At 35.6% G+C, this 17,433-nt stretch overlaps 1 protein-coding gene across 1 annotated transcript in view; it reads right to left on the bottom strand.

Moving 5' to 3' along the window:
• Positions 1–16,820, bottom strand: part of SERINC1 (serine incorporator 1) — a 31,429-nt gene extending 14,609 nt beyond the window's left edge. The window contains exons 1-2 of the mRNA XM_027087399.1: positions 16,643–16,820; positions 214–375 (exon numbers count right to left, since the gene is read on the bottom strand). Coding sequence (XP_026943200.1) covers positions 214–375; positions 16,643–16,681 — 201 coding nt within the window. The 5' untranslated portion in view covers positions 16,682–16,820. The remainder of the gene's footprint in view (positions 1–213; positions 376–16,642) is intronic.
• Positions 16,821–17,433: the final 613 nt, after the last annotated feature.

Here is a 17,433-nt window from a genome sequence, read left to right as displayed (position 1 = left end):
TATTAACACAACACATTTTCTGCCCTACCATCAGAGAATTTTAATAAGCTGCTTTTCACTGTTTGTCTTTCCTAAATGATCATGAACTACTAAAACTTGGATTAAGTATTCTTCCTTTTTACAGTATTCTGTTTCCAATACACAAGAAGCAGTTTTATGCATATACATACTAAAGGTTCAGTTAATCATTTAAAAAAAAAAAAGAAAACTAACCTTATTTAGTTGTTCTTCCATTCCAGGTATCAACATTACACAAGATACACACACTCCAACAAGCAAAAAAAGTGCATAGATCAACCTAGTTACAGTGGAGTTGTTTCCACTAGGACAGCATCGGCACAGCAAACATGGGGCACTGCCACACAAACATGGTATCTGGAAAAAGAACTTTAAAAGTCAGTATAGTTTAAAATGATACAGTGAAAACTTACATTCTATCTACTCAAAAAAGAAAGGATTGGAGTTAAAGTAATTACCAAGAGATTTGGTTCACATATATTATCTATAAACTATAAAATTTAGTAACTTCTGGGTAAAACTGAAGCAAAGTAAAACCAAAAAGTGCTTGCCCTTTATATCAAGCAAAATGAGTAAACTCAGTTAAAACAACAAAAGGGGGGAAAAAACAGCAGCAGCAACCAAAGTTTAGCTAAGAAAAGGAATGGAATATTCACACTTACAAGCTGATCTCCAACTCCTGCCTTTTAACCCCAGAAATCATGCTGGTGAATTCACAAAAGTCTGATATTTCTCAGATACGCCAGAGGAGGAAAAGAAGTGAATTGATATCCTTATCTTTTCCCTCTTCTGACTTGGTAGTAGTGATAACAGTAAAATTTTCTATTAGAATCAGGCAAAACAGGATAAGTGAACAAGTGAGGCTAGCTAGCATTGTCTAACAGAACTCCACACTAAACTAGTAGTATATCCTAGGGGAAAAGAATATCTCCCTCAGCAGGAGAGGCAAATACTAGTAATGGAATTTAACAATATCTCAGAAAGGCAAAATGAAAGTATCCTCAAAAGAATTGAATATAATCTAGGCTGAGCTCCACCATACCATCAGATACCACAGGAAGGGAGAATTGTAGAAGCCAGACACACTATAGTAACCAATATAAGGTAGGATAAGAACCACTTATACTAAACTTCAGTAAGATAAAAATAAATGTCGTGGAAACAATGCAAACACACTTTAGCAAAACATAAAAATAAGCAAACACGTCCCCTCAGACAAAAAAAAGGCATTTGAAAAATCCAATCTGAAATAAAACATAACTCAGTAAGAAGAGGAAATTCCCTAAAATTGGTACACCTGAAGCAAAAAGGAGAGCTCAAAATGAAAAGAATAGAACAAGCTGAAAAGGAGGATTGCAAGGCTGAGAAGAAATGAGACGGGGAAAAACATGCTTAAAAAAACAGTAATTAACTATCATGGAACAAAACAAAAACAGCTGAAAATAAAATCTGATCGATGAATAAAGTCTGGGATTAAGTACAATAAACTCAAGCCAAGATAGAGTAACAGTGACCAGACTTACCCTACTGCCTTAATCCAAGGGAAAAAAATTAATGAAACAATGGTTTTTCAGACAATTAACAATAGGCAATGTAGGACACTAGTTTCTGAGAGAGATGAAACAGTGTGAACTCTATGACTGTCCCAATCTTTCTGCCTGGGAAAGAGTTTCCAGTGCAGGGAGGAGAATCCAGACAGAGGACAGCAGTCTACTGAATTGAGGAGACAGAGTTGGGACAGTTGAGAGTTCAGGGAAGTGAAGGCAGCTAAAGTTCATAGGGCAGAAACAAGGAGAGGAGAAAACTACACCAAGAGTGAACTCCAGAGATCTGCAGAAGCTTCAACTTGTGTCTTCAGCAGAGCACTGATCAGTACATGCATTTGATTAAATTACTCTGTGGGGTGGGGGTGGGGGAGTGGGGAGGGTGGTATTACCAGCCAGAGTGGAAGAACTTTATAAGGCCTTGAGCAGAGTTATAAGGCTATTATTATTACACAGTATTGGGCAGGGGTGGGGGGGGGGTAGGGGGTGTGTGTGGAAATAAGCCATAAGGCTAAAGCTACTCCAGTCTCACTTAACAAAGCCTAAAAGCAAACACTGAAAAGATCAAATTCTCTTCAAATAACTCACCTATGTCTAAGAATAGGGCCCAAGAATGTTTTTTAAAAATACAACACATCCAGCACCCATCAAGGTAAAATTTACAATACCTAACAGCTAATAAAAAAATTGGTAGGCATGCCAGTATGGAAAAAACAACCTACAATGAGGAGAAAAGTCAATAAATCAAAACCAACCTGAAATTACACAGATGACTTAATTCAGTTATAAATAATGGCACTCTAATGTTATTGTAATTATACTTCATTTGCTCAAGGAGAGAACACAGCATGTCAAGGAAAGATATGGAAGATAATTTAAAAGATCCATATCAAACTTATGGAGATGAAAAGTAAGATCTCTGAACCAAAAAGTACATGATAAGACACTGCAGAAAAGACTAATGAACTTGAAGACATAGCAAAAGAAATGATCCAAAATTAGAGATTAAAAAACTAAAAAAAAAAAAAGAGGATTAGTGTTGTGACACAATTTCAAACAGCCTAATATATGTGAAATTGGGGCTCCTGAAGGAGAGAGGAGACAGGAAAGTCCTTTTGAGGAAATAATTGCCAAAATGTTCCTAATTTAATGAAAACTATAAACTCACAGATCCAAGAAACTCAAGAAAGCCCTAGTGATACAAATATTATGAAAACTACACCAAGTCACATCATAAACTGCTGAAAAACAACGGTAAACAGAAAAATCTTAAAAGCAAGCAAAATAATAAAGGTACATTATATAAAGAGGAACAAAGAAAGGTATCAACTTCTAGTAAGAAATACTGCAAGCCAAATGTCATTACTGAATGAAAAAAACCACTGTAAGCACAGAAGTTTATACTCAGCAAAAATATCTTTCAAAAATTAAGGCAAAGTGAAGACATTTTTAGGCATGAAGAATCCAAAACTAACAAATCTAATCTATCTTTCAAGAAGGAAAGTTACACCAGCAGAAATGTGGATCTACACAAAAGAAATGAACAAAGGAAGTAGTGTGTATTTTTTTCTTACATCAAAAAGATTACTTTAAAAGATTATTATTTTTTTTAAGCAAAAATAATAACAATGTATTCTGGTGGTTATAACAAAGATGGAAGTAAAATGTGTGACAATTACAAATAGGCTGGAAGGACTTCCCTGGTGGCGCAGTGGTTAAGAATCTGCCTGCCAATGCAGGGGACACGGGTTCAATCCCTGGTCCGGGAAGATCCCACATGCCGCGGAGCAACTAAGCCCATGGGCCACAACTACTGAGCCTGCGCTCTAGAGCCCATGAACCTAGAGCCCGTGCTCCGCAACAAGAGAAGCCACGGCAGTGAGAAGCCCATATACCACAACAAAGAGTAGCCCCCGCTCGCCACAACTAGAGAAAGCCCATGCAGCAATGAAGCCCCAATGCAGCCAAAAAATAAATAATAAAAAAATTAATTAATTAAAAAAAACAGGCTGGAAGAGGAGACATTCAACTATACTTCTGTATACACTTAAATTAGAAATAAAGTGGATATCACACAAAGGTAGATTGTAGTTAAGTTAAATACTAAAAACCCTAAAGTGACATAAAAAAGCAAAACAAAGAAATACAGCTAGTAAGCTAAAAGATATAAAACAGAATACTAAGAAATGGCTAATTAATCCAAAATAAGGCAAAAACTAAGGAAAAGAGACAATGAACAGAGAGGATAAACAGAAAACAAATAGAAAGGTGGTTGATTTAAGCCTAAACATAATCTATAATCACATAAATGGACTAAACACTCCCAATTAAAAGGCAGATTGTCAGATAAAAGAGCAAGATCCAACTTTTCTACAAGAAACCCACTTAAACACAAAGACACAATTGGTTAAAAGTATAAAGAAAAAAGTGTACATACATATATATACAAAAATAATACATATACACCCATATATATATATACATACACACATACCACGCTACAGCAGTATCAGACAAAGTAGACTTCAGAGTAAAGAATTTTACCAGGGATAAAGAGGGCCATTTCATAATAAAAGGGGACATATTGATACATGGAAATATGGGATATTCATGGAGGAAACATACAACATACAATCGTAAATATTTCTGCATCTAAAAGAGAACTTCAAAATGCATCAAGGAAAGAATTAATAAAACTAAAAAGAGTAATAAACAAATCCACATTTATGTTCTTTCATTAATTGAAATAGAAGCAAAAAATCCCAATAAATATATAGAAAACTTGAACGACATTATTAATCAACTGTGTCTGACATTTAGGAAATACTCCATCTAATGAAAGCGCAGTAAAAACTATTTTCAAAAGCACAGAGAACACTTAACCAAAACAGACTATATTCTGGGCCATAAAACAAATCTCAAATCTCAATAAATATAAAATTATTCAAATCATACATGGATTCTTGGTCCACAATGGAAGTAAATACTGATCAATAACAAAGATATCTCTAGAAACTAAATAGCATAGTCTAATTAACCCACAGGCAGAAGACATCAAAGAATAAATTAAAGAGAATGAAAATAATAACATATCACATTTTTGGAATGCACCTAAAGCAGTGTTTAAAAGAAACCTATAGCATTAAATGGCTATATTAAATAAGAATAAATATATCAAATCACTGATCAGAGCTTCCACCTTAAGTTATTAAATGAGCAAATTGTAGCCCAAATAGGCAGAATAAAGATAAATCAATGAGGTAAAAAACAGGAAACAAGGAAGTCCGTGAAGCTAGTTTTAGAAGAACATTACAATTTAGAAACCTATATAGTCAGACTGATCAGGATAAAAAACAGCAAGAGAGTGAACACACAAATCATCAGTGTAGGAAATGAGAGGACATTATTACAGATCTTACAAGCATCAAATGATTATGAGAGAAAACTATGAGCAATTTTATTCAATAATTCAACACCTTAGATAAAATGGACATGCTCCATGAAAAATCCAAACTACCAGAAATCATTCAATGAGAAATATATAGGATGAATAACCCTGTATCTAGTCAAGACACTGAATTTGTAGTTACAAACCTTCGCAAGCATAGACGGCTTCACTAGTGAATTCCATTAAACATTTAAAGAATAAATCAAACCACTCTACCCAAATTCTTACAGAAAACTGAAGAGGCAAAAAAGTGATACTAAATCCAAAGATATCATAAGGAAACAACAGACCAATATCTTTTATGAACATCAAAAAAAAAGTCCCTAATATCTTGTCAACAATATAAAAAGTATACAAAGATTTCCAGTTTCCATTTCCACAGGTAAGGAGCTTAGAAACCCCACTCCATCCTAACAACAAGTAAAAAGCCAAGCAGACTAAAAAAATCAACAATTCTTCTAGGATCCATAAGCTAGGTGAGGACACAGGGTAAGTCACTGCCCCCAAGACTGAAGAGACAGACAGGTGAATATAGGGAGTCGTGGCTTACTAGAGCCCACAAGTGGAAACTGACTTGGGAACCACTGTGCAGGGAGGATATCCTGGAGAATAACTGAAGAATTGCTGGAGCCTCACTGTGGACAAGTCTGAGAGTTAAAAATTCCAGGAAAACCCAGTTATACAAAGGCCCCACAAATTTGTGAACTTTTCCTCTAGGACTTCAACCAGGTTCTCACAGTAAACATGAGAGAAAAATTCCCCCCTGCTTCTTGCAGCAAAGGGGAAAAGGAACCATTCTGAAATATACTAGAACACTGCTCTTAACACTCGACCTCAAGAGAAACTAGTTAAATAGAGTCTAACTTGCTGGGGTATTATCAGAGGATAAATAATCTAGGGGAAGAGAAATACTCAACTCCAACCTATTCTAGCCATCCTCCCCCATTTAAGGGGGGAGGAAAAAACTGAGAAACACTTGTAAAGTTCACAGTCCAGAGGCATAGGCTTATTAAAAGACTAAGACCTAATCAGAGAATGATGGAATGTTTCTCCTTCCCCCACACCTCACCATGACACGATCCAAAGTCTATTTATAGCAGTTCCTTTTAGTTGGTACATAGTGTCTGGCTATTAGGAATAAAATTACTGGCATAACAAAAGGCAAAAAACACTATTTGAAGAGACAGAGCAAGCATCAAAACCAGCATGGCAGGTAAGTTAGACTTACCAACCAAAAATTTAAAACAACTATAATACGTTAAGGATTCTAATGGATAAAGTAGACAGCCTACAAGAAGCAGAGATGAAAATCCTAAAAAAGAACCAAAAAGAAATGCTAGAAATAAAAAACACTAACAGAAATGAAGAATGCAGACATGGCTAAGGAAATAATTTCTGAGCTGTAGACTATCTCAATAGAAATTTCCCAAACTAAAAAGCCAAGAGAGTAAAGACTGATATTTTGTTCAACAGAACATCCAAGAATTGTGAGACAACTACAAATGGTATAATATAATGGGAGTACCAGAAGGAGAAGGGAAAAAAAAATTTTTTTAAATGACAGAATTTTCCCAAATTAACATCAGACATATATACCCCACCCTCCACAAAACAAACAAACCCTACACCTAGATAAAGCGCTTGTAACTACAGAAAATAAAAAGTCTTGAAAGGAGCCAGAGGAAAAAACACCTTACCTATAGATAAACAAGTAACGAATTATATCCGAGTTCTCCTCAGACACCACGAACAAGAGTGAAGTGAAATATTTTAGCATTGAGAGAAAAAAACTCACCCACCTATAGTTCTCTACTCTGCAAATTATCCTTTGAAAGAAGTAGAAATACTTTCCCAAATTAAAGCTAATAGAATTTGTTGCCAAATTGTAGACCCACTTGCAAGAAATGTTCAAAGTTCTTTAGAGATGAGGAAAATAACATAGGTCAGAAACTCTAATCTACATAAAAAAGGAAAGAGCATAAAGAAAGGGTAAACGAAAGTGAAATAAAAACTTACTTTTCTTAGTTGAGCTAACGTTTGCTCAAAATAACAAGAGAAACAATGTATTATGTATGCACATATATGTTATGCCTATACACATACTTCTGTAATACATACATATATGTGGGTATATATATACACACATTGTTTATATATATACACACACACACACACACTGTCATTACTGAATGACAGTAATGTAGAAAGGAAAGGAGGAAAGACTGTTCTGCTATTACAAGGTATTCACACTAGCTATCAACTGGTACAGCATTATACTGAAGTGTGTATAGTGGTATACTGTTACTTGAAAGTGGATTAGTTGTAAACGTACACTGCAAATTCCATGGTGCTACAGATTGAAATTCATATGTTGAAAATCTAATGCATACGATGATGTTAGGAGATAGGGCCTTTGGGAAGAATTAGATCAAAAGGGGAGAGACCTCATGAATGGGATTAGTGCTCTTATAAAGGAGACCCGAGAGAGATCCTCACCCCTTCGGCCATGTGAAGACATATGAAGAAGTTCGCAGTCTGCAACCCAAAGAGGGCCTTCACCAGACACAGAAGATAACCACGCAGGCACCCTAATCTTGGACTACCAGCCTCTAGAACTGTGAGAAACAAATTTCTGTTCTTTACATGCCACCCAGTCTGTGGTCTTTTGTTAGAGCAGCCCAAATGCACTGATAAATAGGGCAACAAACCCAAAAATAAGTAAATAAATAAAATTTTACAGAAGTTAAAAAAAATTTAACTGATATGATAAATAAGAGAGAAAATGGAATCATATACAATGCTTAAACAACCCCCCCCAACACACAACAGGAAAAACAAGGGCAACAAACAGAAAACATTAACGAGTATGGTAAATATGAATCCAAATCTATCAATAATCACCTTGTAGGTCAGAGATCTAAATTTATCAATTAAAAAACAGAGACTGTCAGAGTGGATCAAAAAATAAAACCCAATTATGTCATCTACAAGAAACCCACTTTAAATATACACACATATACAGAATAAAAGTACATGGATGGAGAAAAATACAACAGGCTAACACTAAATGAAAACAGGAATAGCTATATTAGTTTCAGACACAGCAGACTTCAAAACAACAAAAGTTATCTGGGATAAAGAAAGGCATTCCATAATGATAGAGGTCAATTGTCCAAGAAGACATAATTCTTAATATGTATGCACCTAACAGCAGAGCATCAAACTATGTAATGCAAAATTGATAAAATGCCAAGGAGAAATAGATGAATCCACTATCACAGTTAAGAGACTTCAACACCTGTCTCTCAGAAATGGACAGATTGAGCAAGCAGAAAATCAATAAGGATACAGTTGAACTCAACACCACCAATCAAATGGATAACTGACATTTATATACTACTCTATCCAATAACCAGAGAATACACATTCCTCTCCAAGATCACACAGGACATTCACCAAAACCACATTCTTGACAATAAAACACATTATCAAGCTTAAACCAGCAGAAACCATACACTGACTACTCTCAGACTACAATGCAATTAACTAAAAATCAACAGCAAAAAGATAACTGGAAAATCCCAAAATCCTTAGAGATTAAACAATACACTTTTTAAAATAAACACATAGGTCAAAGAAATCTCAAGAGAAATTTAAAAAAATTTTTGAACTAAATGAAAATAACACAATTTATAGAAACTTGTGGGATTCAATGAAAGCAGTGCTTTGAGGAAAATTTATAGCACTGAATGCATTTATCAGAAAAGAAAATCTAAAATCAACCATCTAAGCTTCTATCTTAGGAAACTAGAAAAAGAAATGCAGATTAAATCAAAAATAAACAGAAAAAATAAGAACTAGATCAGATATCAATGCAATTAGGAATAGAAAATAGTGAAAAATCAATGAAACCAAAAGCTGGTTCTTTGGAAGGATCAACAGAATTGATAAGCCCCCAGTAAGGCTAACTGAGAAAAAAAGAGAGAACACAAATTACTAATACCAGAAATCAAAGAGGGGATGTCACTACAAGCCCTATGGACATTAAAAGGATAATGAAAGAATACTATGAACAATTCTATGCCAATAAAGTTGATAACCTTCATAAATGGACCAACTCCTTGGAAGATACAAGCTGCCAAAACTCACACAAGAAAGAGACAATTTGAACAGGCCTCTATTAAAGAAAATTAATCAATCATTAATAGCCTTCCAAAACAGAAAGCACTAGGCCCAGACAGGTTCACTGGTGAATTCTACTAAACACTTAAGGAGCAAATTATATCAATTCTCTACAGTCTCAGAGAACAGGAGTAGAGGGAATACCTCCTAACTTATTCTATGAAGTCAGCATTACTCTAATAACAAAACCTGACAAACACATTACAAGAAAATAAAAGATTAACCTCTCTCATGAACATAGAGGCATAAGTCTTAACAAAACATTAGCAACTCAAATCCAATAATGTATACAAAGAATTCCACACCATGACCAAGTTATCCCAGAAATGCAAGACTAGTTCAACATTCAAAAATCAATTAATGTAATCCATCACATCAAGAAGATAAAATAAGAAAAATTATATGATCACATTTTAGATACAGAAAATGCAGTTGACAAAACCCAACACTCATTCATGATAAAAACTCTCAATAAACTAGGAATAGAGGAGAACTTTCTGAACTTGGTAAAGGACATCATCAAAATACCTACAGACAACATCATATTTAATGGTGAGAAACTGGAAGTTTTCCCGTTAAAATCAGGCAAAGATGTTCCCTTTCACTACTTCTTTTCAACACTTTCCCGGAAGGTCCAGAATGTAGTAAGACAAGAAAAGGAAATTAAAGGTATACATATTAGTAGAAAAAAATTAAATTGTCTTCATTCACAGGTGACATTGCCATCTACATAGAAAGTGCAAAATCAACAAAAAAACTCCTGGAACTAAGCGATTACAGCAAGGTTGCAGAATACAAGGTTAATGTACAAAAGTCAATTGTTTTCCTATACACCAGCAATGAAAAAGTGGAATTTGAAATAACACAATAACATTTATGTTAGCATCCAAAAACACAAATTACTTAGTATAAGTCTAACTAAGTATGTACAAGATCAATATCAGGAAAACTACAAAACTCTGATTAGCAAAATCAAAGAACTACAAAATGGACAGATATTCCATGTTCATGGATTAGGAAGACTCAATATTGTTAAGATGTCAGTTCCTCAAACTTGATCTACAGACTCAATGCAATCCAAATCAAAATCCCCCCAGTTTGGCAGTTTCTTACAAAACCAAACATTTCTTCCCATAAAATCCAGCAATTGCATTCCTTGGTATTTAACTAAAGGAGTTGAAAACTTAAGTTCACACAAAAACCTGCACATGGATGTTTATAGCAGCTTTATTTGTAAATGCCCAAACTCAGAAGCAAATGAGATGTCCTTCAGTAGGTAAATGGATAAATAAACTCTGGTACATTCAGACAGTGAATATAATTCAATGTTAAGAAGAAATGAGTTATTAAACCATGAAAAGACATGGAGGAACCTTAAATAGATATTACTAGCTGAAAGAAACCAATCTGAAAAAGCTACATACATACATGTATGGTTCCACCTGTATGACATTCTGGAAAAGGCATAACTATGGAGACAGCAAACAGATCAGGAGTGGGTGGAGGGATGAACAGGCAAAGCACAGAGAGGATTTTTAGGGCAGGAAAACTACTCTGTATGCTACTCTGTATGCTACCATAATGGTTGATACATGTCATTATACATTTGTCCAAATCCACAGAATGTCCAGCACCAAGAATGAACTCTAATGTAAACTACAGACTTTGGGTGATTGTGATGTGTTGATGTATTGATAGGTTCATTAATTGTAACAAATGCACCACTCTGGTGGGGAATGTTGGCAATGGGGGAGGCTTTCCACGTGTCGGGGCAGGGGATATATGGAAAATCTCTACCTCTCATTTTTCTGTGAAACTAAAACTGCTTTAAAAGAAAATAGTCTTAGAAAAAATATACAAAAGGATACATTGTGATCAGGTGGGGTTTAGCTGGGAAAAAGCAAGGCTGATTAAGCTTTTGAAAAATCAATCAAATCAATTCACCACAGGGCTTCCCTGGTGGCGCAGTGGTTGAGAGTCCGTCTGCCGATGCAGGGGACGCGGGCTCGTGCCCCGGTCCGGGAAGATCCCACATGCCGCGGAGCGGCTGGGCCCACAAGCCATGGCCGCTGAGCCTGCGCATCCGGAGCCTGTACTCCACAACGGGAGAGGCCACAGCAGTGAGAGGCCCGCGTACCACAAAAACAAAAACAACAACAAAAAAAATCATTTCACTACATTAATAGACTAAAGGATAACCATTTTGGCCATCTCAGTGGAAGCAGAAAAATCATTTGAAAAACTCAATACCCATTCATTATAAAACAAACTAAAAAATTTTCAGCAAACAAACAGAATATCCTCGAGTTGATAAAGTACATTTACCAAAAAAACAAAAAACTATAGCTGTCAACCATACTTCATGGTGAAAATCTGAATGATTTCCCTTAAGATCCAAAACAAGGCGAAGAATCTCTGCTCTCACCACTTGTATTCGACTGCACACTGGAGGTCCCAGCCAATATAACAAGGCAAGAAAAGGTATATACTTTGGAAAGGAAGAAATAAAACTGCTTTCTTCCACACATAATTGTCAACATGAAAAACCCCGAAGAACTTACAAGAATGTTACTAGAACTACAAGAAAGTTTAATGAGGTCACAGGACACAAGATCAGTATGGACATATCTATCAATTATACTTCTGAGTATTAGCAGCAAACAACTGGAAACTGAAATCAAACCAACAAAAAGAAATACTTAAGTATAAATCTAATAAAATATACACTAGCTTTCAAATGATGAAAATTAAAAAACACTAATGAAAGAAATCAAAGATCTAAATAAATGGCAAGATAAACGGGCTCATGGATTGGAAGAATCCATATTAAGATATCAATTCTTTCCAAACCGATCTATGAATTCAACCCAATTCCAATCATAATTCCAGCAGGAGTTTGGTAGAAACAAACCAGCTGCTTCTAGAACTTTTATGGAAAGGCAAAAGAACTAGAGTAGCCCAAAGTATTTTGAAAAACAACAGAGTTGGAAGACTCACACTACCTGATTTCAAGACTAACTTTAAAGCTACAGTAATTAAAATAGGGTAATTTAGGCAAAAGTATGGACACATAAAAGGAACAGAGTTCAAAAACAGACTTAAATATGGTAAAGAAGTTTTTGACAAAAGTGCCAAAGCAAATCAATATAGAAAGCACAATTACTTCTACTTTTTGAAGGACACCATTCCGAGAATGAAAAGACAAGCCACAGACTTAAAGAAAATATTTGCTGGTGAGAATAAAAACTAATATGACCATCTTGGAAATCAGTTTGGCAATTTCTTATAAGTGAAATGTATATTTACCATATGATTTAACAATCCTACTGCAAGGTATTTAGGTAAACAAAATAAGAAGTTATAGTCACAGAAAAAAACTTTACAGGAGTGCTTACAGCTACTTAACCACCAAAATCTGGAAATGCCCCTCAACTGGTGAGTAGACAGACAAGCTGTGGTACGTACAAGCAATGGAATACTATGCAACAAGGAAGAAACTACTAATACACACCACAATATGAATGAATCTCAAATGGATTACACTAAGTAAAAGAAGCCAGACTCCAAAGGCTATATGCTGTATGATTCCATTTACGTGACATTCTGGAAAGGGAGGACTCTGAAAAAAAACAGGGATTCTCCAGGATGGGGATGGCATAATTCTTTAAGGTGATAAATGTTCTGTAGTGGTTACACAACTACATGATCTGTCAAAACTCACAGAACCACATACTACAAAGTATGAATTTTATGTAAATTATATGAACTAAAAAAATGACAAAAATAAAAATAGGAAAAATAATATGGAAGGAAAACTAAGACACTATAACATGAAAGTAACTCATGCCCTTAAAATAGAGAATCCTCTAAATAAATAAAACAAAAAAGGACATTCAAAGATATAATACAATAACAACTTCCTTAAAGAAATAAGTCTGTATTTTCAAAAGAACGATATTTTCCAGAAAAAAAAAGTGATAAAAGATTTAAAGTCAGACATACTTGGTTAATTTCAAAGATAAGTAAAGCTCTTCAGATACCCAAGCAGAAGAAACAGGTCAATTATGTATATGAGATGTGTTGGAAGGGAATGACTACCAGGGTGGGATAAGACAGAACACAATTCATAGAAATAACTACGAAGTCCTGAAGGAAATGGGTATACTATTATACCAGTCTACAATGTCTCTCAAAAACATATGAGGCATTTTTAAATATGAAAAATTCAGGGATTTCATCATCCATAAATCCTTTTTGAAAAAATCTACTGGTCGACCAAATTTGGTCAATTATGAGATGACATTAACATTAAAAAAAAAAAAAAAACTGGGAGAAGCCATGGTAAAAAAGAATGCTTTGAGCTTTGAATCCATTTAAGTGTAGAACTGTGGTTTTCCATCAGAATCACGAGGAGAGCATATTAAAATAGAATGCTGGGGCCCAGTCAGTGTTTCCAGTAAGTCTCCTAGTGTGCTGATGCTACTGGGTCCCAGATATTTTAAGGATGACTGGTTTAGTTCTAAGATTAAACAACTGTGGGAATTATGGTTATAACACAATACAGCCATATATAAAAAATAATACAAAGGAATTCTGGTTAAAGATGGCAAACTGAATATATGAATTACTTTAGAAACACCAATAAAATGAAAAATAAAAGGATTTTTAACAGAAGGAATAAACTTAAAAAGTAAAAAAAAAAAACAAAACCCAGGAGAATAAACTGTAAGGAACAAAATAATAACTGACTTAATGGGTCAAGAAAGTTGAATTATAAACCATCAAAGGAAAAAGTAAGGAAAAAGTTAAGCAATAAAATTTGTATAGAATCCTCGAATACATCAGGAATTGGTGGCACCAGGTGCCTCCATAAGTGAGGCTGAAGGTAGAGGTGAAAATAGGATGATTAGTTGAATGCTTTTTTAAAGAGCAGCTAAGACTCTTAAATTTCATTCCCTTTCTTACACTGGCCAAGTGAAGAGGATAAAGCAGGATTTCTCAGCCATGGCACTACTCACATCCTGGGCCAAATAATTCTTTGTTGTTGAGGACTATCCTGTGTATTGTGAAATATTTAGCAGTATCCTACCCACTTGATGCTATTAGCACCCCTTATCCCAAGTTGTGACAATGAAAAATACCTGCAGACATTGCCAAATATTCCCTGTGGGACAGCTGAGAACCACTGCTCTAGAAACACCTCCTTAGAGAACTCTTTCATCTCCTAATGAAGAAATGTTTACTTAACATTCAGCAATTCCTTTACTTTTATATTCTTTTGTTAAATTCAGAAAAAAAATTAAATTCTTTAAAAATACATGTCCACCATGCTACCGTTCCTTAACAAGGTATTTTTGTCTGTTCATTCATCCAACTGTATATATGCATTGGGAGAGAAGAAATGTTATTGGTGGTGGGACTTTGTTGGTGACATTTACATTTTGTACTCTGCACTGCTTGGCTATTCGTAACAACTGTGAATCATTTCTACAAAATCAAGTCATTGTACTAAAAAATAAAAATCTAGCAGAGGCTGCACAAAATAAGCAGTCAGGAATCACAAGCTCCTTCTTCTCAATTACTTAACTACATTAAATATCTTGGGCAAAAAGTGATAGTTACTGTATATAAAGTACAGTGATTCAAAATATCAATGCTATTCACTAACAGCATTGTAAGATTGGGGTGGGGAAAAGCACTTAAGCAGGCATATATTGCTGGTAATGTAGTTACAGGATTAGGCAGGAGGTCCACAGAGGTTTATAATAATGCTTAAAGTAATCATCAATCAAATAACCATGCTTGAACCAAGGATTAAGATCAATCTAATTCTAGGCCACTTAACAGCAAAAACACAAAACAAAAAAACCACAAAATGAAATTAAAAAATTAACACTCTAATCTCTATACAGTAGTGTTACATGTAATCTTTTTATACTTTTTTTCATAGTTGAGGTATTTTCTACAGTTTTATAAAACAAAAAACCTTTACAAAAATTGATTAAGTCTAAAGAAACTGGAGCAAGGGAAGAATGAGGTTCATTTTAATTCTGGCTTAACTGATCTAAGTTAATGACTTACTATATACAAATAACAGGCCCACTTGATAAATGGACAAAATCTGACTTTACAAATCGAATTAAACATCCTCCAAATTAAGACAATTCTATAATAATCATTTTGTAATACATTTAAATTATTACACTAAATATGCCTCTTATAAGATACTCAATGGGTTCAAGTGATTCTCTACTTTCTGAGCTTTGAAAGAAAGAAAAATATACCAGCTTTCCACACCGAACTACAAGAAAAAATAACATAATCAAGACAATGACCTGGGTTGGAGTAACCTCTATGTATTATTTAACTAAAATTTAACACTTATAGTTCAAGCCATATCAAAAACTTTTTAAAAAGAGGTAAGGTATGTAAAACACTAAAAATGCTGGCTAATGTATATAATGGGGTCATCTGAGAAGTCAGACCAGCAATTGTTATAAGTGGAATTTATAAATCATGGATTAAAGAAATATGACTTGAACCCAAATATCTCGCCCCATATTACAAATATCTTTATTAACTGTAAAGTCAAATTTTGTCTATTGGGGAGCGGGGGAGTGGTTATATCAAACTCAAATTTATTTGTACCACATGAAACAAGAAATCTTGCCACTATAATGAAGAATAGTGTCACTCTAACAACGCTATCTAATCAAAATGCAACGTGCACCTAATTAAAAGTGAGATGTCAAATTACGCAAGCATCTTTATGTCAAAAAACTGGTATTTAATACCACAGAACTGACCTGCTTTTCCAGATACATAAATTATTACTTGAGAAGTACCTAATTTTCTCATACCATTGAGGTCGAGGACCCAGTCGCAGAGTTAGGACCATTTAAAAAGGATATAACTATATCAGTATTACTGCCAAGCTGCCCTACATATCCGTCACTTATTTGTAGCCTGCGCGACAGAACAAAGAGGCCGACATGCCTCCAGGGATGACAGTGCTGCAGTCTGAGGTCGCTGGGAAGAGATGACGAGAAGAGATGGGGTACTCCACAAAAGGAAGGGGCCTAAAACCTTTGTAGAAATAGCCTAGGCAGACATAAGAAAAATCGGACAAAAGGGGGCCTGGAAGAATCGGGAAAAGCTTTCACGAAAGACGGGTAGGGGAGGGAGACTACCAGCTCTCTGCTACACTTCTCCCATCGGGGTCAACTTCTCATGTCCACTGCTCCTCACGGCCACCCCGGTCAGCTCTTCGAAAGACTCAGGGCCCCGAAGCTGAGTCGGAGTGGCCAGGCGAGAAAGGGAGAAAATGGGGAAGGAAGGCCCTGCCCGTTGGGTGGGGTACACGGTCTCTCTAGGCCTCACCCGCCCAGCTCTGGTGCCTTTCTTCTGTCTCTCACGCTAGCACCCCGAAGGCCGCTAAAAACCACCTTACCCAGCTCGCCATGGAGCACAGCCCCAAGACGCTCCCCATCTTCACGGCGTCGCAGGAGTAGCAGATACTAACAAGATGGAGACAGCTCCTCTCGCCTTCTCGTGCTTATTTACTAACTACAAGCCACTTCCGGCGCAGAGCCCACCCCGCCCCTCAGTTGCGTCACTTCCTTCGTGGCCTGGGGAGGCGGAGGGTGCAGTGCTGGGGTTGCGCATGCGCGATCCGGGAAGCCGAGGCTGTCTCCTTCCGCGATTACTCTTCTAATTCAACTCCCGAACGCGTCTCGTTTTTCAACTTTTGCATCTTTTTTTTCCCACTTATGTTCTCAACTTATTTCTGAAGGCCAGTGCCTAGGCCAAGTTTTACTGGGATATTTCTACTCATTTGGGTGCTTCCAATTCTATCACTATTTGCGATTGAGAACGCATTTTAATTTCTTGTCCATATTAAGATGTTACAAGAAGTTTGCACATTTAAAAATTTTAAATGAGTTAGATAAGACATAGTAATAATTCAAACATGTTATTGATTCTACTGAATGTCACGAGCTGTTGAGGAAACATTTAGAACCCTGTCCATAGGTGATAATGGACATCTCCAGGTAATGTATTCACTAAAAGTTCCAGTTATTTTTATAGTGATTAGTCCCTGAAGATATTCTGAGAAAAGAGATCCCTTGATACCTTTATGGATAAAACCCATATAGCAGTTAATCTTAATTGATCATCTAGAGAGCTACTCAGTTGCAATTTATGACTGCAGAGCTGTGTCTTTTCCTCAGGTAGGCTTAT

This window comes from Aethalodelphis obliquidens, unplaced genomic scaffold (assembly GCF_003676395.1).
Source record: "Aethalodelphis obliquidens isolate GAN/ISIS:26980383/991018 unplaced genomic scaffold, ASM367639v1 scaffold3, whole genome shotgun sequence".
Classification (NCBI taxonomy): domain Eukaryota; kingdom Metazoa; phylum Chordata; class Mammalia; order Artiodactyla; family Delphinidae; genus Aethalodelphis; species Aethalodelphis obliquidens.
This window is presented reverse-complemented; position numbering and strand designations above follow the sequence as displayed.